Raw genomic sequence first — 27,683 nt, forward strand, 5'->3', positions numbered from 1 at the left:
CTTAAAGGCAAGTTTGTGTGTCATCGTGCGGGTGTCGCACGACTTGCGTCAATCTGTCCCCACTATATATGTATCACCATGGATCTGGGATTTAGATAAAGTGGTGGCATAACCATCCCTGGTGGTGCAGGGAGGGGGGAGGGGGGCGGGGGGCCGGGTTAAGAAGGTAACCTGAAGCGCTGGCCAGGGGTGTGTGTAGCTAGAGCAGAACGCTCTGGATATGCTAATAGGAAGAAGAGGATGGCTGGGGGGTCATCTGGGGGGGTTTCTTTATCTTGAGACAGTAGCCCAGGGGATGGCGTCATTCAGCCCCATTATGTCTAATTGGAGACGGTGAACCCATCTTTGTTCAAGCCTGAACAAAGCTTGTCTAGTCATGGCTGGTTGGGACTCAAGCACTAACCATTGGATGCTGTCAGCAGAGTGCTGATGTAGTTGGTAGTGTTCATAAAGCCTCGTGTGGGTCTTGGAGCATCGTATGTTGCTTTTGTGCTCCGTTATTCTTAGCTTCACCTGTCTCATGGTCATCCCTACATAGAATTTACCACAAGGACAAATAAGCAGATAGACACACTTAGAGCTGTTGCAATTCGTATGCCTATTCAGTTTCCATGTGAAAGAGTCTGTTAGCTTAATTTCTTTACACTGTATAGATTGGGGACAGACCGCGCAGCCTCCACAGGGGTAGTGTCCAACAACGGGTGGGAGATCCCACAGAGTCCGTTGTCCAGCACCGGGTAGTTTCTTAGGACGTGTGTGTATCAGGGAGTCTTTAAGGTTAGTTGTCCGTTTGAATGCGAACCTTGGCTTGGGTAAAACAGTGCCCCCTGAGTTAAGAATGTCCCAGTGCTTGTTCACTGTTTTCTTAATGAAGTTAGAGTTTCTGGTGAAACTAGTGACACATGTTATTAGGTCATCGTGTTCTTTTTGATGCACTTCAAGGAGGGCCTCCCTATGGTTGTTAAGGGCTCTCTTACTAGAATCTCGTATCAATTTGGTGGGGTACCCTCTATCAAGTAGTTTGTGTTGTAAGGTGTTGGCTTCCTGTCTGTAGTCATCCCTTGAGGAGCAATTTCTACATACCCTCAAGAATTGACCAAAGGGGAGATTTTCGCGTAGTGCTCTGGGGTGATGGCTATTAAACAGAAGGAGACTGTTCCTGTCCGTCTCTTTACGGAACAGAGTAGTGCTTAGACCTGCTGGTCCCAGCCGTATCGTGAGGTCAAGAAAAGGCAGGGCTGTCTCTGACATGGTACCTGTAAATTTCAAATAGGGATTCTGTTGGTTGATCCAAGTGCAGAACTGATTACAGCTCACCCCTCCATAGTATCAGAATGTCGTCGATATACCGACGCCATAATGTTAGATGTTGTCTGAAGGGGTTAGAGTGTGATATGTAGGTATTCCAGATGTGCTGGAATAACGATTCGGAAAAATTCGGTATTTACCGATTTGGTAAATACCGAATCGGTAATTCTCATTCATTCCTATGGGCTTTGAAGCCCATAGGAATGAATGGGCATTACCGATTCGGTATTTACCGAATCGGTAAATACCGAATTTCACAAGGGTGCAGGGGGTGTCACTTTGACACCCTCTGGCACCCCCAAAACAGGCTTGGGTGCCATGTGGCAGGCATACATGCCCTAAGGGCAGGTCTGCCTGTCACATGGCATAGGTGTGCATGCACACATGTGCATGCACACCGGAATCGGTATTTTACCATCAAATTGGATTGGATGGTAAAATACCGATTCGGTAAGGCCTCTGGGACTCAGAAGAGTCCCACCTACATCTGGGTGCCTCAGATGCGGTAAATTTACGAATCCGTATTTTACCGATTCGGTAAAATGACCGAATCGGTAATTTGACCGAATCGGTAAAAAAATGCCTCCTACATACCAGTCACCCATTTACCGATCGGTAACGGTCAAAATCGGCCGTTACCGGTCGGTAAATGGCCTGAAACGGCCACCTACATCTGGCCCTTGATCCTTCAAACTGACCATCGACCATTAGTCGATATTTTGTCAGGCAAAAATATTAAACGTACGACCGCCCGTTTGGCTAGGCTTTCTACTAAATTACTGGAATATAACTTCAAGGTCATTTACATCCCTGGAGGTAAAAATAAACGGGCATATTGTTTGTCCAGACTTCCCATACAAGATTCTGATGAACAAGAGTGGGAAACTGAAATTGAAGAGTGTTTTGTGGCCAATATTAGTCATGACTTTATTTCATTCGCCGAAAACGATTGGATTAAAGCAGTTGAAAATGATGACATCCTTAAAGAAGTAATTTCTTTTATACAAAAAGGGTGGCCAAAGGAAAAATCTCTTTCTTCTGAACTTCAGATCTATTTGAAAATTAATTCTGAACTTTCTTTGGAAAATGGCAAAATTGTTAGGAGTGACAAATTCATTCCTCCCTCTGTTTATAGAGAAAGATTAGTTTCGGATGCTCATTCTGGACATCTTGGAGCTACTATTACCAAGAGGAATGTTAGAGCAAATTTTTGGTGGCCAAAAATGGATAATCAAATTGTAGAGGCAGTTAAGCATTGTACACGTTGTAACACTAGTGACAAAGTTCTTGTCTGAGAAGGTGTTACTGATTCTATTGTTTCTCCTCCAGTCAGGGCTTGGCAGAAAATTGGTTTGGATTTTCTTGGTCCATTTCATGTTCTTCCTAATACTTCTAAATACTTTCTTGTTCTTGTTGATCATCTCTCCAGATGGGTGAAGGTCGAACCCATCAATGTTCAAAACTCTAAAAGTGTCATTGATTGCTTAAGTAAAATTTTCATGAGGGAAAGTTGTCCGGAAGAAATTCTCACTGACAACGGGGTACAGTTTGTTTCTAATAACATGAGTGTTTTTTTGAATAACTGTTGTATTAAACATACTAGAACCCCTTTATATCATCCCCAGAGCAATGGTAAAACCGAGAGGTCCAATAGGGTTGTTGTTGAATGTGTGCAAGCAGCTTTTAGGTCTAAAAGTTGTATTTTTCAAGCGGTTAAAGACCTAGTATGGTCTTATCGTATTTCTCCTCATGTTGCTACAGGTTTGACTCCCTTCGAACTTATGAGAGGAAGAAAAGCTTGTTCTCAAACTTATCCTTTTTGGATGGTCAAAAGTTTCCACCGAGGGTGTGATTTGGAGGAGGTATGGGAATGTGCAAATAAGAAATCTTCTGAATTACTGTCTAGTAATGTTGAACTAGGAAAGAGGGCTCCACTTAGTATTTGTGTGGGTGATTGGGTTAGAGTTAAAAATCCTGTCACAGTTAAGAAGGGTTTTTCTAAATTTCTTGAATCTCAGCAAGTTGTGGATGTTCGCAAAAATGCTGTTAAATTGTCAAATGGAAACTGGTGGAGCACATCTCGTGTTGCAAAAGATCCTTCTTTTCGTTCAACTGTACTTTCTCCTAAAATTGTTAAAGCTGAGAATGGTTTCAGGAAAAGCACCAGAGTGATTGTTAGCCTAACAGATTTCGTGATTATATTTAATTTGTTTATTCAAGTTGTTAAACTCTATGTTTTTCGTGTTTTTTTTTAATGTTCTTTTTTTCTTTTCATTGTTTTTTTGTTTATTAAAAAGGGGGGAGGTGTGTGGTGATCTGTAATCTGTATTTATTGCTGCTTGATGTCATGCCATCTTGGAATACTGTGATGTCACCTGTGGGTCTTTGCTGGGGGTTCCACTAGAGTGTTCCTTGTGTGGCAGTTGCAGCTGCTGTGTCTTATCTACTGGCTGGACGGCTCTCTTCTCTTCAATAAATCTACAACATCCTTTCCTGCGTCCGCCTCATCTTTACAGAACCCCCCTGGCAAAGGCAGAGTATAATGTGGAGAAGAATTGGCCTCTCCATTTCTTACACATCTTGAGGACTTCAGAAATAGTGAGGTGGTATTCTTGAATAAAGCCTGTGTGACCTGCGTCTGTTTAGCTGTGCATATATTCTATGGCGTTTGTGTATTGACCCCAATCCCCGTACATTCCAGGTTATTATTGTGTAGGCGTCTGTCATTTGACTGTGTATCTTAGTGTATTATGTTTAAAACCCAACCAACACATGCACTAAGAATGAGAGCGCCAATCCAAACCCCGCAAACAAGGGAGCCGGGATCCGCGCTACCGGCAGGACCCCAATCAAAATCTTAACGTATGCTACATAGGGTCTGAAAAGAACATACAATCACGTTTACTTCACTGCAGTCTCACAGCTACATGCCTCAATTGCCAGCCATCGGTGGGTCTGTTCCTCGGGCATCTAGCCACTGCCATGCTGCACCATTCTGTAGTGCTCAAATGTTCTATATTGTGTGGGAAGCATGCACTTACCACCCAGGAGTCAGACAGTTCTCAACCAGCGTAGCATACTCAGGTTAATCATGTCAAGGACAGTTATCATGCACACCCCCGGAGCGCCAACAATCTCAGTAGAGGGGTCTCCGTCGGTCGGTTCATCAATCGGAATCCTGCTGTTGATCGGCATTATTTCTGTTCCTTGCGCTTGCCAGCAATTTTTTTGAGGAAGTCCTGGGCCACCTTAGGAGTGGGAAGTATGGTGGTTTTACCTTCCCAGGTTACCTTCAGATGCGCAGGGTATAACATAGCGTATTCCACCTGCATGTTTCTCAGCTTCATCTTAACAGTGGCGAACTCCCTACGGGCCTTTTGCACAGCTATAATGCAATCCAGGTAGAATTCTAGTTGGTTACCTTGATAGTTCACTTGCCTTTTCTCCCGCGCCATCCGTAGTATGTTGTTGCGGTCCCGATAATTTAAAATTTGAGCCACTATAGGTCTAGGGGGAGCGCCTTGTTGAGGCCGGGACGCCAGCTCAACAATGAAGAGCGGAGATAGCAGTTCCACTCCGAAAATCGCTCGACACAGCTCCTCAACATATGTCTCCATGCGACCCGTATTGGTTGTTTCAGGGATCCCCGCTATACGGACGTTATTGCGGCGCGATCTGGCCTCCAAATCTTCCGCCTTGGCCTTGATCACCTCCAACACCTTTTCCATTCCTCCACATTTGCTAGCAGTGGTATGTGCCTCATCCTCGACCGCCAATATACGGGTTTCAGCCACATCTAGGCGCTCCCCCTGTATGTCTAATTTGGCCGCCATGTTATCCACCCAGCTGGTAAGTTGGTCGAGCTTCCCGTTAATGTCCTGCAAGTTGGATTGTATTGCCTATTGCTTTCCGTGGCGTTGTCCACATCTGTTTCTGTATCAGAGTGCGCTGCAGGTCCACGCACCACCCTGCGTGATTCAAAGTTAAGCTTTGATTGCTGCCTGTCTGGTTTCTCCATCCTGATGGACGAGCCGGGACCTTAGAACACTTGTCTGCGAGCAGCACACTGTAGGAAAAAAGGTGCCCTGCGGCGCAGTTCTATGTCTGCGCTGTTGATCGCAGAAGGGCAACTTATGATCGTTCCTGTGTTGTCCAAGACCAAGCACCCACTGTAGCGTCACCTGCTAGATCCAAGGGCGAACACAGGATGGAGACGCTGAGATATTCAGGTGAAAAAGGCAGCTATGGAGGTAGGAAACAAACCGTGGCAGCATGAAACTGCTCGTGTCAGAAGGTGAGGCCAAGGCAGTGCTATCAGGTAAGGCTGTGCAACGTGAGCTCCCACCATCGTCTGCCAGATAACTACAGCCCGGGAAGGTCGTCGCAAGAAATCCACATGTATAATGCAATTAGTGGCTGCTAAGGCCCCGGCCTTCAGCTATCTGTGTGGCGCAGTAAGGGTCAAGAAAGGTTTTTGTCCTAGGACTGGGGTGCACTGCCCTACGCTAACGCTAAGACTCGAGAAGAGTGGATAATCAGTGGAGTATGAGGTGCAAGAGGGCGAGGGGAAAAAACCTGTAACCCCCCCAGTGGAGTGTCAACCTAGACTGACACTGTATCAAGACAAAACAGAAACCCATGCACACTCTAGAGTAAGTAAGTTGAAAAGTCAAAATAGAATCAGATACAGTTATGGAGACAAAGGAATGGAAAACACAATGGCAATAGTAATATTCAAAACAAGAGCAAAATGTTTCGTCGCATGTGGCACAATATGCCTGCGACTATTCAGGGCTGTACGAAAATGAATAGAAGCCGAAGGTCGCTCAATCAGTGATAATTCCAACCCGACCGGGCTCAGGACCAGAAAAAAGCATATGTTTCAAGTAGCGTTTCCCGCACGAATAATCCTTATTGGGTGAAGGAAAAGAATAGGATTGAGGAGTACATCTGACCATGGCGTTAGACAATGTTCGAGAGCATGTATTGAAGTGCTGTTCATAGAAAACCCATCGGTATTGGGTGAAGTAAGGATATATGGCGAGGATATGTGCTAATGGACAGGTGCGCCTGGCAGGCGTGTCATCTCGTGTGTCGGCTAGCGGGTATTATCATGATCCACAAAATGGCCGGCTCCCGGAATCTTCCAAACCATTCTCGCCAATCAAAATGGAAAGCGGCCCGCGCTCCAGTCACTCAGCTCACCGGGCAAGCTTATGGTCATAGTTCTGCCTGTGGCACCCCCGCTTCGCCATGTCAGGTGGATAGCAGTCACGCTGTTGGCAATGCAGGTCCAATGTGGCTACGGCGAGAGTGAAACACTGCACAGTGTATAGGGCGCGGGGTAGGCAGTGGCAAAAATCGGCAGTGTAATGTGAGCAATATCGGCCACTGCTCCAGATGATGCAGGCTTACCCGCCATCCGAGAGCCGTCACTTTCTCACGGTCCCCACTCTACTGCCGCTTGCAGCACACATTCGAGTGGCTCCGGCAGGTCCCCGCACCTGATGTCATCCATGGTGTGAGCGGAGTATGAGGAGAAGGGGCGGCAAAAGGTGGCAAGGGGGAGCTCTCCTACCTGACCTGGAGGCTTTCCCCGCGTTGCTCCCTGGAGGCTGCCATTTTAGGTCGATGGTGGTGTTGCAGACAGAAGCGCCCAGATCAGTTCACAACAGGAGCAGTGAGCTTTAAACTACCGCATCTCAGGGTACAAACTCGGGCCGCCGCGGCCGTGATCACTGGGCTCCAGGCGCCCCGCTCCCCGTCGTAGCAGCGCTCAGTTCACCGCTCAGCTCTCCAGTCGGCCAACCGGCGCCATCTTGTAGGGTGGCAGCCGCCATGCACTGGAGATGGAAAGGCTCTCTACATCCTCATTCCGGGCACCGAGTGCCGTCAAAATCGCTCTGCAGCTTCTAGACGCGTTCCGCTGCTGACCGCTTCCAGTGGCATATCGTCTGTTTTAAGGGCGAAAACACGCAGGGCCGAGGTCTATCCGGCGGAGCTGTCACTTCAGGCAGCCATCCCGCAGTGCGCCCTCTAGCGCCCCCCCCCTTTGTGGGATTATTATGGCGTGATTTCAGAGAAGCCGTCATTTTCCGATTTCGGAGTTTACTTTGCGTGGAGGACCTTGATGCTGTCGAGGGGGACATAATCTCCAACCATTCATCTGCATCTTCTGGGGTGTCGAAGAAGTTTGCTTTTTGGTCATATATGACTTTCAGGCAAGCAGGGAAGAGTAGGGCATACTTCAGATTAAGAGTTCAAAGCTTCTATTTTGTCGCCTGATATGAGGACCTTTCCACTGTACTTGCCTCGTGTAATCAGGGTTTTTATAAGATCCTCTGATTTTCATATTGTATTCGGGATCCCTCTCTGTCCTTTTAAAGCAGCGTGTCTCAATCCCTGAAGTTCAGGATCCAAGCAATTATGGGACAGGGCATGGCCCCTGCTGTTGGTCTGCCTGACGGAATTCTGTGTGCCCTTTCCACACAGAAGAAGTCTCAGAGGCCCTCCGAGGCCACATGCTCCCTGAGCCATTGCTCCATAAACTTGGTAGCGTTGGGCCCTTCACATCCTTCCGACAGACCTTTAACGTGAACATTATTCCTCTGAGCTCTTCCCTACGCATCATCAATCCGTTCCTGTTGTCCCAACACTTGGAGCTGTAGCTGAGTCCGTTGCATTGCTTGCTCTTTATGCTGTGGCACCAGTGAGTATATTATCTTTAACGCTGGTGGCAAGTTTAGCATGGTCTGCTTTCAGAAGTGTGAATCCTGTTGATAGGGAGCCGATTTGTTGCTCTATGCCTTTTCTGGAGTCCCGAACTTCCTGTAGGATTATTTGTTGCTCTATGCCTTTTCTGGAGTCCCGAACTTCCTGTAGGATTAAGTCTAGTTTGTCGGGTTCTGAAGTCATGTTTGTTGGTGGGACACAGCTCAAGGAAGGCTGATGAGAGGCGGTGGTCCGTATTCTCCATTTGTTGTTTGCCTGTAGGTGTGGTCGTCTCCGGGACTTTACTTTTGGGGCCTCCCATTTTTATTTGTTTCCCTGCACAGCACCCGGAGGCCACACAGCGTGCCTATGGATAGAAGTATCTATTTGGGTGCAATGTCTCTGTTATTGCACGGGGTGATGCACTGACTTCAGCAGGCAGCTCAGTGTGGTCTGTCGCATGTATGGTTCTAGCCTGAACCAGTGGGCCCCAGTAGGCGATTCTGTGTAGTGTCTTCGGTAGTTTCCTCCAACTCACAGCCCCCCACCCCACTGTGTTGTTGCACAGGTAGCTGATAAATTATGTTACCCAAGTGAACACTTTGCTTTTAAGTTGGTGAATTCTCTTTCAAGCAGTTAGCTCGGTTCCATTCTCGAGTTGCCCCTTGTTGTATGCGGTGTCCACTCTGTCCCAAGCCTGAACTACCTCCTGGAGCTCCTTCGTTCACCCTCCAGTGTCTGCGTGCTGCAATGGGGGAGGAGCACGGTGACTTATGTTGGTAGGTGCAGCAGAGTGTCTTGCTTCCCTCAGTAGGCCATATGATGCGTAACACTTCACACAGTGGGGATTCCTCTGCCCAGCATCAGGGAAGGCCCATGTTTATGGGCAGTATCCTGGGGCCTACTCAACCTCTTTGTGTATATAAAGTAGAAGGAGGGTGGATGGGGGAGCACCGAGAGTCTCTACTCACCATTTTTCTTTCGTGGTCGAGCACAGCCACTGCATGTGTGTTCGTCCCAGGCCAGTCACAATGTAGGACAGTGCCCAGGTGTTGCCCCGAAGTGCTGCCGGGCCACCGTTAGTCCTGTGCAGAAGGGGTGTTTGGGCATTTCACATACCCAGGGAGAGCTTGCAGGTCTTCGCTCACCCACTGGAGATCGCAGCCAAGTCTGGTGTTGCGCAGGGGCGAGGTTGTGAGCTGTACCGTGCACTGCGCCAGTTTGCTGGCCTGTGTTGCCAGCCATCCAACCCCCGGGGCCCCACTTAGGCCTGCCTCCACTCTCCAGCCCCCTGCTCGTCGTCTGTCCAGTGGTCCCAGTAGTTCAGTACAATGCAGGTTTGGGGGGAGGGTGGACACAGCCTTCCGCCACCAAAGCTGGAGAGGCGCGGGTTCGCTCAGTGTGTCATGCCAGGGACGGGTCCAGAGGCCTCAGTGATGCAGCTCTCAGGGTCCTTGCCCGCATCCAGGGTTCTCTCTATAGCCCCGGAATGCAGGGGTCCCCAACTGGTTGGATTATCGTACCTCTCTGTGCCGTCCTCGTCCCCGTGATCTCTCAAACCGGTGTTGTTTAACCCGTATCGGGATCAGGCGAATTGGTTTGGCCTCAAATGGATTCAGCACAGTCGCTGTGTTTGGCTGCCCAGAGGTCCCATCAACTGTTTTGGAGTGGGTATATCATCCGCCTTCCGCTGTGCAGTCACACTTCTCTCGTCTGGGTGTAGGATGCATCCTAGCAAAACAGGATTTGGCAGCATTAGTTGGTCCGGGCGTGGAGCTGTCTCAGAGGTTGGTCATGCTCTGTGGTTGTGAGTGACTGTATTGGAGAAGGAATGTCTGTGTGAGTGGCTGTAAGGATGTGTGAATGGTAGTATGGATGTGTGAATGGTTATGTTAGTGGTTATGTGGGGAGTGAGAGGCTGTCAGTGACTGTACGGCTCAGTGAGAGACTGTGTCAGTGGCTGTATGGGTAAGTGAGTGGGTGTTTGGGTGGCTGAATGGGTAAATACGTGGGTGTATGAGTAAGTGGCAGTGTGAGTAGCTTTATAGGGGAGTATGTGGGTGTATGAGTACCTGTATGGGTGAGCGAAAAAAAGCAAAGGTTACAGGGACGTTATAGGTAGGAAATAGCATCAAAAACTTTAAAAATTCACAGAAAAAAAGGGTACAGGGACATTTACTTAGGATCAGATTTTACACATACAAAACCATATCAACTCAGCAGTTATCGTTACATGGGCTAACTATAACTTACACCACCCACAATGCACTGCTTATGAAGCGGGCAGAGAAACACATGAAGAAATTGCTCCTGCCCGTAGAGCGTAGGATTTTAAGCTTTTTCCTACGGGTAGGAACAATGCTGGCTCCCTCTGGCATCACGGAGGCTTAGGGACCTCCTCTGGCCCCAACAATAATGATGTGGGTGCCCTGGGTGGGCTCAAGGGCACCCACCGTTTACTGGCAGGGCCATTTTTGTAAATCTTTCTTTATGCGTGGTCATAGCATATGCATGGTAAAGACTTGTGTGGTAAAGCTGTTACGTGGTTAAGGCATATGCATGGTAAAGACTTGTGTGGTAAAGGTGGTATGTGGTCAAGGCATATGCATGGTAAAGACGTATGTGGTGAAGGTGGTACGTGGGAAAGACTTGCGTGGGAAAGGTGTTACGTGGTCAAGCCATATGCATGGTAAAGACTTGCGTGGTAAAGGTGGTACGTGGTAAAGGTATTGCGTGGTAAAGGCATTTGTTGGAATGTATGACATTATAATTAGTCTAATCCTGCACAATCTCTTGACTTGAAACTAAACCCTGGGCCTTGATAAACTGGATACAGACAGCCCCAAAAAAGTGCAAAAGAACATGTAGTGGGAATGTCATGTCACATTGTCATCACATGCCATTTTCCCAGTGCATTGTACCATTTCCCCAGTTTTGCCCGGATAAATGGTGCTATGAACCGTATAGCACTACTCGCCACCACGTTTAGAGGGTGATCCATTTCTCTTCCTACCCTGGAAGGAGAGTTACTCCTGCATTTTGTTGAAGTGAAACTCTGTTTCCAGTGTCAGAGTCAGATTGAGGTCTGTGAATTCTCACTTACTAACTCACAAGTTAGCGTTCATTCACAAACTGACAAGGCGAAGCTTGCGTGCGCTGCATTTACTAGTGTGTGATTCTACACACGCAAAACATGTACACCTGGCAGCGATCATCTGACTAGTTTAGTTTTCAAACATTGTTGAAAGAGCTGCTTAGTCCTAAAAACTCCAACTCTTTGAGCATAAATAGGATAAGCTGTTAACAACTATTCTGGGGACACAGACAAGCCCACTGACACTTAGGGCCAGATGTATCAAAGGGTTTTACCCATTCTGTGTCTATGGGGAAATGTGTTGATACATATGGCCCTAAGAGAGAAACAGTAATAACACTTATTCACAGGCCCTGGAAAGCCCCCTAGTCCTGCTCATCATACAGGCCCATCTCCCTCCTAAACATTCTTGCTAAACTATTCACAGGCATTCTGGCACACAACTTAGTCCGTTCATAATGGCCTTATGACTGCAAGTCACAGCAGTAGTGAGATAATACTGTACCGTTAATAAAATGAATGCTTTCCAACACTGAGAGGACACTGGACACAATGTCTGCCAAGGGCCCGATTTATATTTAGGCAAATGGTTTATTCCGTCATAAATGTGGCAGGTGTCCCGTCCACCCTATTAAAAGTGCATTATATCCTGTGTCAGTTGTAATAAAGCGGACGGGATCTGTCATGTTTGAAGCAATAACCTGTCCGATAAACTCTAAATCAGGCCCTATGTCTGCAGCAAGTGTTGTAGAAGGAGCGAGAACCAGCATTATAGGAAGAGGGCCTAGAAGCAGATATAGTCCCAGAGTCACTGAAAAGGGATCTGAGTTTGAGAGCGAGGACCGATAGCAAATGAAACTTCACTCTCTTGTTGGAACACCCAAGAGTGTTTCATAGGATGCTTTTGTCTTCCTAGTTTCTGATACCTGAACCCTCACCTGGATCGCCCCCTCGAGGCAGACGGCCTCCAGGTGTTGTGTTTCCTGAGGCTCTGCTCCCCTCAACTAAAGGGTCAATGTGGTGACACAGACACAGCAAGTGTCCACGTGAGGCTGTAGGAATAGGATCCAGTGGACACCAATACACCGCCTAGTACAGATGGAAGCAGACACAGAGGGTTACACCCACCTACCTGTGTGCCTCCTCTGTACATCATAAGCCCCTACCTGTGCACCTCCTCTGTTAATACCTCATAGGCACCTACCACTGCATCTACTCTGTTTATACCTCATGATCACCTACCTGCGCACCTCCTCTGTTTATACCTAATGGGCACCTTCTCAGTTTGTACCTCCTAAGCACTTACCTGTACATCTTATCTGTTTATGGTCATAGGCATGTACCAGTGCACCTGCTCAGTTTGTTTCTCATAAGCACCTCCCTGTGCACCTCCTCTGTCTGTACTTCCTAAGCACCTACCAGTGCACCTTCTGTTTGTACCCCATATTCTCCTACCTGTGCACCTTGTCTGTTCATACCCTACAAGCACCCACCTGTGCTACTCCTCTGTTTGTACCTCATAATCACCTACCTGTGCACCTGGTCTGTGCATACCCCACAAGCACCCACCTGTGCTACTCCTCTGTTTGTACCTCATATGCACCTAAATGTGATCCTGCTCTGTCTTTACCTCATAAGTACCTAACTGTGCACCTCCTGTTTGTACTTCATAATCACCTACCTGTGCTCCTCCTCTGTTTGTACCTCAAAGGCACCTACCTGTGCTCCTCCTCTGTTTGTACCTTATATGCACCTACATGTGATCCTGCTCTGTCTTTACCTCATAAGTACCTAACTGTGCACCTCCTGTTTGCACTTCATAAGCACCTACCTGTGCTCCTCCTCTGTTTGTACTGCATAAGCACCTACCTGTGCACCTCCTGTTTTCACTTCATAAGCACCTACCTGTGCTCCTCCTCTGTTTGTACCTCATAAGCACCTACCTGTGCACCTCCTGTTTGCACTTCATAAGCACCTACCTGTGCACCTCCTCTGTTCATCCCTCATAATCACCTACCTGTGCTCCTCCTCTGTTTGTACCTCAAAGGCACCTACCTGTGCTCCTCCTCTGTTTGTACCTTATATGCACCTACATGTGATCCTGCTCTGTCTTTACCTCATAAGTACCTAACTGTGCACCTCCTGTTTGTACTTCATAAGCACCTACCTGTGCACCTCCTGTTTGCACTTCATAAGCACCTACCTGTGCTCCTCCTCTGTTTGTACTGCATAAGCACCTACCTGTGCTCCTCCTCTGTTTGTACTGCATAAGCACCTACCTGTGCACCTCCTCTGTTTGTACCTCATAAGCACCTACCTGTGCACCTCCTCTGTTTATACCTCACAAGCACCTACCTGTGCACCTCCTCTGTTCATCCCTCATAAGCACCTACCTGTGCACCTCTTCTGTTTGTACCTCATAAGCACCTACCTGTGCACCTCCTCCGTTTGTACCTCATAAGCACCTACCTGTGCACCTCCTCTGTTTATACTGCATAAGTACCTACATGTGCACCTCCTCTGTTCATACCTCATAAGCACCTACCTGTGCACCTCCTCTGTTCATACCTCATACACACCTACCTGTGCTCCTCCTCTGTCTGTACCTCACAAGCACCTACCTGTGCACCTCTTCTGTTTGTACCTCATGAGCACCTACCTGTGCACCTCCTCTGTTCATCCCTCATAAGCACCTACCTGTGCACCTCCTCTGTTTGTACCTCATAGGCACCTACCTGTGCACCTCCTCTGTTTATACTGCATAAGTACCTACATGTGCACCTCCTCTGTTCATACCTCATAAGCACCTACCTGTGCACCTCCTCTGTTCATACCTCATACACACCTACCTGTGCTCCTCCTCTGTCTGTACATCGTAAGCACCTACCTGTGCACCTCCTCTGTACCTCACAAGCACCTACCTGTGCACCTCTTCTGTTTGTACCTCATGAGCACCTACCTGTGCACCTCCTCTGTTCATCCCTCATAAGCACCTACCTGTGCACCTCCTCTGTTTGTACCTCATAAGCACCTACCTGTGCACCTCCTCTGTTTGTACCTAATAAGCACCTACCTGTGCTCCTCCTCTGTTTATACTGCATAAGTACCTACATGTGCACCTCCTCTGTTCATACCTCATAAGCACCTACCTGTGCACCTCCTCTGTTCATACCTCATACACACCTACCTGTACTCCTCCTCTGTCTGTACCTCGTAAGCACCTACCTGTGCACCTCCTCTGTACCTCACAAGCACCTACCTGTGCACCTCCTCTGTTTGTATCTCATAAGCACCCATCTGTGCACCTCCTCTGTTCATACCTCAAACACACCTACCTGTGCTCCTCCTCTGTCTGTACCTCATAAGCACCTACCTGTGCACCTCATAAGCACTCACCTGTGCACCTCCTCTGTTCATACCTCATATGCACCTACCTGTGCTCCTCCTCTGTCTTTACCTCATAAGTACCTACCTGTGCATCTCCTGTTTGTACTTCATAAGCACCTACCTGTGCTCATCCTCTGTTCATCCCTCATAAGCACCTACATGTGCGCCTCCTCTGTTTGTACCTCCCGGAGGAGCTTCTGAAGCGAAGCTTGTGATCACCATACTACCAACCATGTCCTCTTGACTAGCAGGCTTTGACTATTATCTGACATCTGCTGTGTGCATGCTTCAAGTGTGTCTCCCTGCCTCACCCAACAAGGGGAGTAGGGAGCTGAAGGACATGGAATGAGGTAAACCTGGATAAAAGAAATATGGGATGGGAGAAATGTGACTTCACCTGTGGACAACAGACACCTCCTCCTGCTCTACCAAAGCCCTGTTGAGTCACAAAGTAGCATCGTGGCCTTCAAACAGATAACAAGAAGTCAAAAATCATGGAAATGCTGAAAAACAAAAACAATTATTAATATGCACACATCTGTTGGATGCTTGATATTTCAGTTAAATTATTGGTTGTGATGGATTCTCTATAAGGAATAAATGACTGATATTGTTGAATAATAAATGACATGATTTAATGTTTGTTTGCCATATCTGTGTGGGCAATATAAAGACAGGCCATTGGAAATAACCCCTCATTCTGTTTTACAGAAAACCCTGGAAGGATCTGCTGATTAAAATACAACAGGATCATAACTTTACCTACTTTAGGAAGAACTAAAGACTTACTTTTTAAGTTGTCTTTCAGAGCAGAATCAGTCAATAGTTTTAGGGAGATGGATATATATATTACGCTGATAGAAAATCCACCTCAACTCAGGATAATGCTCCAGTCTTCTAGGTTAGAAGGATCCAGAAATGCTTGAACTAGGAGGGCTGAAAAATGTGTTGAAGGTGACTTAGGGCCTTATTACAGTATGGCGGTCTTCCAATGGGACTACCACAGCGGAGGTACCAGGCAGACTGCCAAGCCCATTGTGAGCCCGCCGCCGGAATATGACCTAAATCCAGGGTGGGTGGGCGGTGCAGCAGCGGTCTCGCGGCGGCTGTATTAGGCTCATTGGAGAGCCTAAACAGCATACTACCACCTTAAGAGTGCCTGCAGCACGTTTCTGCACCATGTCATGCATGCCACACTGTGCAGGAACAAGAAGGCAATTCCATGGGGTGGCACAACATGTGCCCCCCGCGTGCAACCCCAGGAGCAGAATCGGCCGGGGCCCTGTTAGGGCCCCCTTACCTGCATGTCATTTACCCTTTTCATGGCGGGGTCCCCGCCATGAAAAGGGCGGTGGATATGCAGACTGTAATATGCTCGGCGATGTCGGCACTGCCAACATATTCAGGGTGTTTGCAGACCGCCTCCACAGCGGAATCCTTGATCCTTGCGCGGTGTCGGTCTTGTGGCGGTCTCACCACCACACTCATAATATGGCGGTCAGACGCCAGGATGGTGGCAGTTGGACTGCCACCGTGAGTACGGCGATCATGAGGGCCGTCGCACTAGTAGTAAGGCCCTTAATGAGCTGCAAGGTAAAGGCTGGAGTTGGCATTTGAGCTGATCCAGTGTGAACATGAAAGCATTGTGGAAGAAGGTGTCTGGAGTTACCTTTGTCATATATACTTCCTGAAGAGTTACCTTTGTCATGTATACTTCCTGAAGACTTACCTTTGTTATACACTTCCTAAAGATTTACCTTTGTTATGTATACTTCCTGAAAAGTTACCTTTGTCATGTATACTTCCTGAAGAGTTACCTTAGTTAAATACATCCTGAGGAGTTACCTTTGTTATACACTTCCTGAAGAGTTACCTTTGTTATACACTTCCTAAAGAGTTACCTTTGTCATGTATACTTCCTGAAGAGTTACCTTTGTTATACACTTCCTGAAGAGTTACCTTGGTTGAATACTTTCTGAAGAGTTACCTTTGTTATACACTTCTCGAAGAGTTACCTTTGTCATGTATACTTCCTGAAGAGTTACCTTTGTTATACACTTCCTAAAGAGTTACCTTTGTTATACACTTCCTAAAGAATTACCTTTGTTATACACTTCCTAAAAAGTTACCTTGGTTAAATACTTCCTGAAGAGTTACCTTTGTTATACACTTCCTAAAGAGTTACCTTGGTAAAATACTTCCTGAAGAGTTACCTTTGTTATACACTTCCTGAAGAGTTACCTTGGTTATATACTTCCTGAAGCGATACCTTTGTTTTTTTTTTTTTTTTGTTTTTTAAACCTTTATTGACATTGATAAATAAATACAAACCAGGGCCTACAACCACTCGGGCCGGCCGCTAATTTAAGAGTCGTAACACAGCACAGTTACACACAACAATGTGGTCAGGCCCTAGATCTAGGATGTCGTCAATAATACAGGATACAAGTCAGTTTCCGAACTTAATGACAGGATTCATGAAGGTTTCATTTTCTGTTTATAAAAATAAAAAACTACTCACAAGGCACACAAACAAGGCAAGACCACTTTATAAACTGGTACACGTCTCCAGGGAAAGAAAGACAGAAACCCTTCAACATACAATTGCGATTGCTTATCAGTCCTTGAGGGGGGATATGGGAGCAGGGGAGAAGCCAAAGTGGAGTTCACTCATACTGTGTTAGGCCAGGAACGTCTGTCTAGGGGGACAAAGGGATATCCAACCCGGGTGTGAGGGGGAGAGTGCAGATGTCCCCACGGTAGGAATTCCACTGACCCCATACTTTACCCAATTTCTTAGGCTTTCCTCTCGCCACATACACCGTCTTCTCTCTAAACATACACCAGTCCATGTTCTCCTTCCATACCCTAGTCGTGGGCAGCATCTGGGATCCCCACAACTGCTCGATGTCTCTTTTTGCGATCATATTCCCCAGAGTCGCCCATCGTGTCTGCGACACGTCATAATCATTCGGTTCCCATACATTCAACAAACATCTCCTGGCCTCAGGTAACAAAGCCACGCCTGTTACTTCTTCCATTACTTCATGTACACAATTCCAGAAGCGGACCACCTTCGGACACTCCCATAGAATATGAAGAAAAGTACCAACCGCACCACACCCACGTTTACATAATCCATCCACCGAGTATCCCATACATATCAGTTGTGGACCGGTCACATAAATTCTGTGCAGAATCTTTAGCTGTGCAAGACGGAGCCGGGCCGGGATCTCAACCTCCTTCGGGGAGGATATGGCCGATATCCAGTCTTTGTCGTCTAGCTCCAGACCGTCTGCAGTCCAGAATTCCCTAAGCTGCGTCAGGAGATCTAATCGATCATTAATCAGTTTTTTGTAGATCAAGGAGATGGTGCTGTCCGGCACGTAACCATCCAGCACCCGATCTTCTAGAGGGGAGTATTCCGGGATAGCGGCAACATCCGGGAAAACTGAACAGTGCGTGATAAACCTGAGCATACCGGAAATATTCCCTATCACTCAACTTGTATTCCACTTTCAGAGCATCAAAAGTCTTGAATTTACCTTTCACCCAAAGGTCACTCACTTTACTAATGCCAATCCTGTCCCATTTCTCAAATCCTTTCGTTTTCCACAAACAGCCTAACCTTTCAGACGCATACAAAGGAGTCGCACGAGTCAGTCGGTCTTTCCATCCCATTGCGGCAGTCGCACAGTGCCACGCGCGTACTGCTATCCGCGTGGGACCCGTCAACTTAGCTCCAGCGGACTTTGAATAAAGAGCCCTGGTATAATCCACGCCCGGCAACAGTAATTTGTCCATCTCAAATGCTGGGTTGAGAGCAGGTCCATACATCCCATGATTCACAGCGACAAGTTGGGCGGCCCAATATCTTCTGATGTCCGGGAGTGCTATTCCCCCCGTCATACCAGGGGTGTGTCAATTTTGAAAGGGCAATTCGTGGACGTCCATCCCAAATCAACTGCCTCTGCAAATTCTCCACTTCCCGAAAATAGCGCGACGGAATTACGTTGAACGTGTTTTGTAATGCGTACAAAAACCGCGGCAAAGACATCATTTTAAATAATGCTGCGGTCCGAGCGGCGAAAGCGGCAGCCTTCGTCAGCCCACCACATCAGCCTTCAATCGTTGGAGCGGAGGGAGCAGGTTTCGCTCATAACGGACTACGGGATCCATTGAGATGAAGACGCCGAAATACTTAAAACCCGTTTGCGATACCTGTATGGGACAGCCGCGCGGAAGGAGGGGGGCATCTCCGGAAAGCACATATATGCAGGACTTGGGCCAATTAATTACAAGACCCGAGTTACGACCAAAAGAGTTCAAAACGTCAAATTGCACAATAAGGGACCTACGCGGCAACGTGAGATACAGGAGAATGTCATCCGCATAAAGTGAAATTGCGATCTTCAAATTCTGGAGTCCACCTAATGCCCTTCAAGGAAGGCTCCCAACGTAACCAGGCAGCAAGGGGCTCCAAAGCTAAGGCAAAAAGGAGCGGAGACAACGGACATCCTTGACGCGTGCCCCTACCAAATACAAAGGAGTTAGACACTTTACCATTTACAACCACCTGAGCCAGCGGTTCTTCGTACAACAATTTCACCCATCCAATAAATCCTGGACCAAAGTTTAACTTTGCAAGTGCAGCCCAGAGATATGGACACTCCACAGTATCAAAGGCCATCGTCGCATCCAAGGACGCCAGGATGGCCGGCTCACGTATAGATGTAACTCTCGGGAGAACTCCATGAAGACGCCGCAAGTTCAGTGCCGTCTTACGGTGAGAGATAAAACCGGATTGATCCGGGTGGATCAGGTCGCCAATGACTTTTATTAAGCGATTCGCCAACACCTTTGCTAAAATCTTTGGCTCGGCATTCAAAAGTGAAATGGGCCTATAGGATGCACAGTACTCTCGCGGTTTTCCCTCCTTATGAATTACAACAATAGTAGCAAGCCTCTGATCACGGGGAAGGGAACCAACGTTACGTGAATCAAGGAACATATCGCGGAGATATGGCGCCATCTTGTCAGGTCGCAATTTGTAAAGTTCAATGGGAAGACCGTTGGGGCCTAATGCCTTGCCCGAACGCACTGAGCGGATTGCTAAAGCAATCTCGTCTGCAGACAACGCAGCATCCATCAATTCCCTATCCTCATCCAAAAGACAGGGCAATGCTATATCGCGCAGCAACTAGTGGGAGTCTTCCTCCAGCCTATCTGAGACTGGGGAGTACACCACACGAAAATGATCAGCAAAGCACTCAACAATTTCCACCGGGTCAGTCACACTCACACCAACCGTCTTCTCAATCACCGGAACCACCCGACGCGCTCTCTCTTTCTTATCTAACCATGCGATCAGTTTTCCAGCTTTATCTCCCACATCATACAAACGCCCCTGCTGTTCCCTACTCATGACTTCAGCAGCATCCGTGACCAGTGCCTTATAATCTAACTGCTTAAGACTGAGGACATACAGTTTGTCATTTGTGATGCCGAGTTCCAAATCCCCTTCCAACTCAGCTATTTCAGACTCAAGTCGGACCACTTCTTTGTGTTTACTCTTTTTGGCACAGGAGATCAAAGACAGAGCCTGTCCATGGATGACTGTTTTAAAGGCTTCCCACAGCAAAACAGCAGAAGACACAGACCCCACGTTGTCATGAAAGTATTGATCCAATGACTTAACCAACACCGCACGGGTCTTGGGTTTGCGGAGGTACCACGGGTTAATAGGGGCAACCCTCCCTTCAGTCCCACCACCGGTGTCCAATTCCATCAGTAGCAGGGAGTGGTCAGAGATACCCCGGGCCAGATGTCTGACCTCCTTAACCATCAAGGCCTGCGCAGCTGGCATCAGGACGTAATCGAGTCTAGAAAGACTGCCTTGTGCCCCGGAATGGAAAGTATATTGCGCCTGTCCGGGGTGCATCAACCTCCAACAGTCCACTACTCCCAGAGTATCCGGGAAACCTCTCAACCAGTTCTGTGCCCCCGGCAGGTCCCTGGGTGGATGCCGATCCTCCCTCCCGGATACTACGGAGTTGAAATCACCTCCCAATATCAGGACACCCTCTGGGAGACCCATGAGCACACGCCGCAGATCTGCCAATGTAGCCGTTTGTAACCCGGGTGGAACATAAACAGACATTAAAAATATAGTGCTGCCCTCCCATCTGCCCACAAGCACTGCATAGCGTCCTCTATCGTCGTGAATGACCTCATCAATTTCAAGAGGGAGAGATGCTCAAATCAAAATGCCCACTCCCCTAGAACCAGAGGTGAAGCCAGAATGTACTGCAAGACGATAACCCCGCCTGTTCATGGCTGAACAAGCGTTCCCTATTAAATGTGTCTCCTGCAATAAGGCAACATCAGAAGACAATCTCTTCAGTAGCTGTAGAACCACTCCCCGCTTGATTCTATCCCCCAAACCATTGACGTTCCATGACACTAGTCTCAATCCCCTACCCCATCCCAGATTTGACTTCCGTCTCCCCCCCCGCCAGACACGACCCCAATGGACAATCGTTTAACGATACGTAGCCTTGTGTGAAACCAAAACACACCCAAACACCCTTCCAACCACCCACCAACAATAGAAACAAACATATTCCCCCCACCCTGCACCCCTGCGTCTGACCCATTAGCCACCCCAACTTGCAGTGTGCCTGTCGCCCCAACCACCAACTAGTCTACAAAAAGAAACCCAGAGGAGGAAGAGTCCCAGTCCCTCCTGCCACCCCCGATAGCACTTCAAAACAAACATATAAATATAATACGCAAACCACAGCTGTCCATCATGTTGCAGATCTGGAACCAAGAGACAATTCTTATTCTTGCTCCATTCCTCCACCTTCCAGACCACCAGAGTGTTTCGTGTGATCTCTCCTTCCGGGCAAAGTACCTAGCCAATCATTCACAACATCCGGGCGGTCAAAGAAAAATGTTTTGTCCTCATATTCAACATGCAACCGTGCGGGAAGAGCATAGCATACTTCAGATCCATGTCTCGCAGTTTTCGTTTCACCCCCTGGAACCCCAATCTTTGTTTCTGCACCGATTGGGTGAAGTCCGGGTAAAAATTAACCATGGTGTTCTCAAATCTAGTAGGGCCACCCGCTCTCGAGGCCTGCAGGATAGCGTCTCTGTCACGGAAGTTAAAAATCCTAGCGATAATCGGCCTTGGTGGTGCACCCGATTTGGGCCTCCCGCCCGGCACTCTGTGGGCGCACTCTACCGTGAAGAATTTGCTCAGGCCTTTGGGGGTGAGGTGATTGAGAACCAAGTCTTCCACAAAGAGATCCGTTGCAGGTTCTTCCGATTTTTCGGGTACACCAATAATACGCACGTTGTTCCGCCGTGCACGGCTTTCGGAATCCTCCAGTCGACGAGCAAAAAGATCATTGGAGGATCGCAAGTTACAAACCTCCGTTTGCAAGTCCGAGACATCTGTGATGAGACTGGCTGTTTTCAAATCAAGGGACTTGACTTTCTCGTTCGTTTTCGAAAAGTCCGCCCTGATTAAGTTTACTTCAATCGCCACAGTGTCCATCTTTAGGGCGGGAGTGTCATACTGCTGACCGATTGCAGTTTTCATGCCAGCAATGGCGCCCATGACGTCTTGAAGAGTCAACTCATCCGATCCTTCAGGGCACACACTCGCCCCCTCAGTTGTTTTGGGGACACTGCCAGGGGATCCTCTTGGCTGGGTATAGCGGTCGATAATGTTCGTTTGTGTAATGCCTCCCCGGCTGGTGATTTTGGTCTTCTGCTTTTCTCCGTCTTGCTTGCCAGCCATCTTGGGCTCCGTACCCCGGAGGGCGCCGTGCGACCTGGTGTCAATCACGCACTTCAGAATCCACCAAAGTCCACCTACTAAGATTAGGATATTCTCATCTTAGCAACACAGAGACACTGTCGTAGATAAGATGTGAAGTGAGGGATCCGGCAAAGCTGTTGGGCACCAGGCCGTCTGCACCTCTGCAAACTGGAAAGGGTACAAAACGAAACTGAAAGTGACTCTGAGGCAGTGATCTCACCGCAACAGGCCGTTGTTGTTCAACTGCTGCCTGGGTAGTGGCATCATTCGAGCTCCGGGCATCACTACGAGGTGGGCCAGAAAAGTGGAAATCAATGTAATTATGGTTCCCGAAGTCCAAATCGATCGCGGAAAGTGGCTAGTGCATCAGCTGGGCTTGCTCTTCAATAGTCCATTAAAATATTCAGGATCTGTTCCAGGATATATGCGGGAGGTGGCGAGGGTCTCGGGAGCACTTTGCTCATGCGGCCATCTCGGATGCTCGCGGAGCTCCTCCCTCCAGCGATACCTTTGTTTTACACTTCCTGAAGAGTTACCTTTGTTTTACACTTCCTGAAGAGCTACCTTTGGTAGATACTTCCTTCAACTGAATTAACGGCAGCGCTTCTTGAGTCCTCTCTTTTTCCACAATCCTTTTGTTAGTAATTTACTCTGCAACAATGGTAAATCACTGACTTTTCAGAAGTAAATACAATGTGACATTTTCAACCACAGTTTTAATGAAATATCCATGTATGATAAAATGTTCCTTACTAAATTTCAAATATGGTAGCGAAGAGATGTCTTCTACAGCTGGTTAAATATTATGTATTCTCATTCTGTTACATTTGCATTTAGTAATATTGCATTTCTTTACATCCAACAGAAAATAAGCCTTAAATGCACAGATTGATTATGAATAATGAAGATAACACATCAAACCTGCAAAAATTATCAAAAATAAGGAGCTCCAAAAACATCAGTGCAATCAGAGGCAGAGGACAGATCCAGGAAGAAGCAGTCAAAGGCAATTCAGTGAGTGTACGAGTCTGAGCTCTGCACCTCCACACCCCAAGACGAAGAAATGACCTCAACAAAATTAAGGCAACAAAACTGACAAACCACCTGCTGTATAAACAAGCGTCCAACACCAGCTTTGATCATGAGGCTGGTATGAGAGTTGGAGGAAGGTCTCGTGTCTATTTGGGATCCATAGCTTGGAACAAACTCCCTCTTCAGCTTGGAGCTGTTAGCAACATGATAATGTTTAAAAAAGGTTGAAAACTTGGCTTTTTGTCCTTGTTTGAAACGAACAGATTTACTTTCTTTTCTGACCTGTGCTTTGCCCTGGGACACTCTTTGGAGTAGCTGTACACATTACAAGTCGCTTCATCATCATGATATGGCTAGAGCAGTGCTTCGCTATCTAAACTGGCAACAGCCCACCATTCAGTGCTCTAGGTGTATTGCAAACTCTTTCTAGCCAAACCACAGGCACCAGGGAAAAGCACAATGAAGTGGAGCCTAACAACTGAAGGCTAAAGGAAAGGGGAGTTCTGCTCTCTAAAGTACAGAGTATTGTCCCAATTTGCACCTACCGGAATGAAGATAAAGCTTTACCCGCAAGCATGTGAAACCATTATCCAATCTAAAGATGCAATCACCCACAAGGAAGCCTTAACTGATATTATGAATGTGGCAGGTATTTAGTGAGTCTTGTATTTTATTGTTAAATCCAAAATCAAGTGTCCAAAATAACGCAAGTGGTTTATTAACTATGCTGACCCTTCAGGAAACACGGTCAGGAGAAAAATCGTGCAATTGCACTGAATATGTCAAGAACTTTAGCCAATTAGAAACCATAAAAGAGCATCAGCGAATACACACAGGGAAAAAACCATACCATTGCACTGAATGTGTGAAGAGCTTCAGTCGGTTATCACATCTCCAAACACATCAGCGAATACATACAGGGGAAAAACCATACCATTGCAATGAATGTGTAAAGCGCTTCAGTCGATTACAAGAACTCCAAACACATCAGCGAACACACACAGGAGAAAAACCTTACCATTGCAGTGAATGTGTGAAGAGCTTCAGTCAAAATAGACTCCTCCGCACACATCAGAGAATACACACAGGGGAAAAACCATACCATTGCAATGAATGTGTAAAGCGCTTCAGTCGATTACAAGAGCTCCAAACACATCAGCGAACACACACAGGAGAAAAACCATACCATTGCAAGGAATGTGTAAAGAGCTTCAGTTCAATTGCAAACCTCCACAGACATCAGAGAATACACACAGGGGAAAAACCATACCAGTGCAGTGAATGTGTAAAGAGCTTCAATCGAATTGCAAACCTCCACAGACATCAGAGAATACACACAGGGGAAAAACCATACCATTGCACTGAATGTGTGCAGAGATTCAGTCTGTTATCACACCTCCAAATACATCAGCGAATACACACAGGGGAAAAACCATACCATTGCAATGAATGTGTAAACAGCTTCAGTCACATTTCAAACCTCCACACACATCAGAGAATACACACAGGGGAAAAACCATACCATTGCAGTGAATGTGTGAAAAGCTTCAGTACGTTAGCAGGACTCCAAAAACATCACCGAATGCACACAGGGGAAAAACCATACCAGTGCAGTGAATGTGTAAAGAGCTTCAGTCAGTTAACAGACCTCCGCAGACATCAGCGAATACACACTGAGGAAAGACCATACAATTGCAGTGAATGTGGAAGTAGTTTTACGGTACTATCAAGCCTCCACACACATCAGAGAACACACACAGGGGAAAAACCCTACCATTGTAATGAATGTGGCAGTAGTTTTACTTACTCTTCAGCATTGAGAAATCATCAGCGAGCTCACAAAGGGGAAACAAATCTTTTAAATGCCATGAATGTTTGAAAAGCTGTAGTCCATTATCAATCCTAAACAGGCATCAGCGAACACACGCAGAAGAAAGGCCTTCAAGTGCAATGAATGTGTGAAGAAATGTAGTCAATTATCAAGCCTATGTAGACATCAGCTTACACACACTCTGTAAATACCGTACAACTGTACTGAGTGTAGAAGTACCTTTAGGAAATCTTTCGCATTAAGGATTCATCCGTTAATGCAAACAGAGAAAAATCCTTTCAGGTGCAGTGAATGTGTGAATATCTTCTGTCAGTTATTAAACCTACGGATACATCAATGAACATACACAGAGTACAACTGAGCATTGCAATGAATGTCAGAAGTGATTTTGTCAATTGCGAACACACCTGGGGTAAACCTCACAATTGCACTAAAAGTGTGACAAGCTTTTGTCAATTTCTGATCCTACATAACCTCAGCGAACACACACCTTCATTTAACTCACTTAGAAATAATCCTAGAGATGCAGTGAATTCAGAAAGAACTTACGAACATTAACAATAATATTGACTCATCTCAGGACATAGACAGTAGCAGAACAGTGCTGTTATTTTGAGATGAAGGAATTACAGGAAAAAATATATAATTATGTGGGATATTCAAATACCAGATGAATGAAGACTCGGCTAGAAGAAAAGAAGAAAACCAAACATTTGTAGACTAATAAAAGTGTCTGTTCCAAGTGATTGTTCACTTCGCTACACATAGAAAAAACAACGTGATATAACACGAAATCCACTGGGAGACTAGCACAATGTAGAATAAAAGAAAAGAAACACTGGTGGTTTTTATTTGGCGATGAAGAGTTATAAAGAAAAACATCCAAGTGTTCCTGTTCATGCTACCTGTAAAAGTGTAGTGAGGATACGGTTCTGCCTGCACACATTGCTATATTAGCATAAGTGAGTTAGTTGCTCAAACGCCATTTTGCTGCTTTTGCACATGACACTACATGTTTCTGTTTTTATTAAGACAAACTGTTTGCTTTTCCTTCACATGAGAACGGTCTGGTTTTCACATCTCTAGACTCACACTGCGACCTCAAGTCTGCACAAACTGTTCAAGGTTAAAATAACAATGTATGCGGTTTATGCAGGTTGATCGGCCCACCCTCTAGACACAACACGAACACAGCTGCTCATTTCTGAAACTCAGGTGCTTTTAATATTGCACTGCATGCATGAGACTAGCACTTGGAAAAAACCTTTCCATCGACAAAGAGCTGTGCTGATCTGGGATGTGATTCACTTTACCTGACTTTGGAGGTATGCGGTCCCCGTTTTAACCTAGAGATCCTCTATTATTATAATACCTAGCAAGAGGAGGGTGGTACACAAGGCGCTATAGACCTGGTTCCATTATCATTATAATATGATTTCTCCCTTTGTATTTTATGGAACTGTAACAATGCTGATTGTATTGATTTCATGCATCTTTTTACTTATGTTACCAAAGATACTGCATCTTAGAGCACGTAGTTGAAATAAACATTTTAAACTATACCTTGTCTCTGATTACTCACATTGTGGACATTTATGAGAATAAAAATGAAAGAGTGTTCTTGATTCCCACTATTCCTGAGAGGTCCCAAAGTCACTTGTTCTGGGTTGTCTAATCATTGGTAGCTTCGCTTTAGTACGGAGAACGAATGAGACACTGATGCTAGTTGGATAGGGGTTCTGGGCACTGAGGTGGGTTTTAGGTACACCACAATACACTGAGGTCCTGGTTTCCTGAGCATAGTTCTGGGCATGAGCAGAATACCGCCAACATGGCGCTCAACGTCTTGATTAGTGCTTTATATGTCCACAATGCCCTTACCACTGTTTCCGGTTAACAGGCGTGACGGATTAACCTACCTATACAAATGTGTTATAGGTTAATTCAAACTTGAGATTTATAAAAAGGTTCACGTTTTGAATTACTACCCTTTTTGTGTTGCAATGTATAAATTGTTTTTCTTCTCTATGTCCTTATGGGTGATATTGACATAGCTCAGCCCTTTGAGCTTTTCTACTCTTGGGTTATATTTCCTGCAATGAATGCGGAAGTGGATACGTTCCATACATACATTCACACTGCGATTCCTGTGAACTATACTTCATATTGGACACAAGAGATTCAAATTTCGGCATGGCAGCATCGTGTTTGGTTTAATGGTACCCTCCCCCACACCGTAACTCCGGTTCGGTTAGGTCCCTTGTCAATTCCTGGGGCCACTTGGCCAATCTTAGCCAGGTTCACACCATATCCACGTTATCTCAATGCCCCGATTGACGACTTGTGTCACCTTTGGGGTACATAGGGCTTTAGTTCATTATGTTTCTTGCAGCGCAACAAGTTGGACCGGCCGGGATGTCGATTAGTTCCGTCATGGTTAATTCAGTTAATTTGGTAATGGGCAAGCACCCCCAAACTAAGTACGATAT

The 27,683-nt window shown here is 46.6% G+C and overlaps 1 protein-coding gene across 1 annotated transcript in view; it reads left to right on the forward strand.

The window, feature by feature from the left end:
* Positions 1-26,756, forward strand: part of LOC144805669 (uncharacterized) — a 385,551-nt gene extending 358,795 nt beyond the window's left edge. Inside the window, 1 exon segment of the mRNA XM_078672181.1 lies at positions 24,179-26,756. Within this exon segment, the coding sequence (XP_078528307.1) occupies positions 24,179-25,242 (1,064 nt within the window). The 3' untranslated portion in view covers positions 25,243-26,756.
* Positions 26,757-27,683: the final 927 nt, after the last annotated feature.

This window comes from Lissotriton helveticus (genome assembly GCF_964261635.1).
Source record: "Lissotriton helveticus chromosome 1_1 unlocalized genomic scaffold, aLisHel1.1 SUPER_1_unloc_18, whole genome shotgun sequence".
NCBI lineage: Eukaryota > Metazoa > Chordata > Amphibia > Caudata > Salamandridae > Lissotriton > Lissotriton helveticus.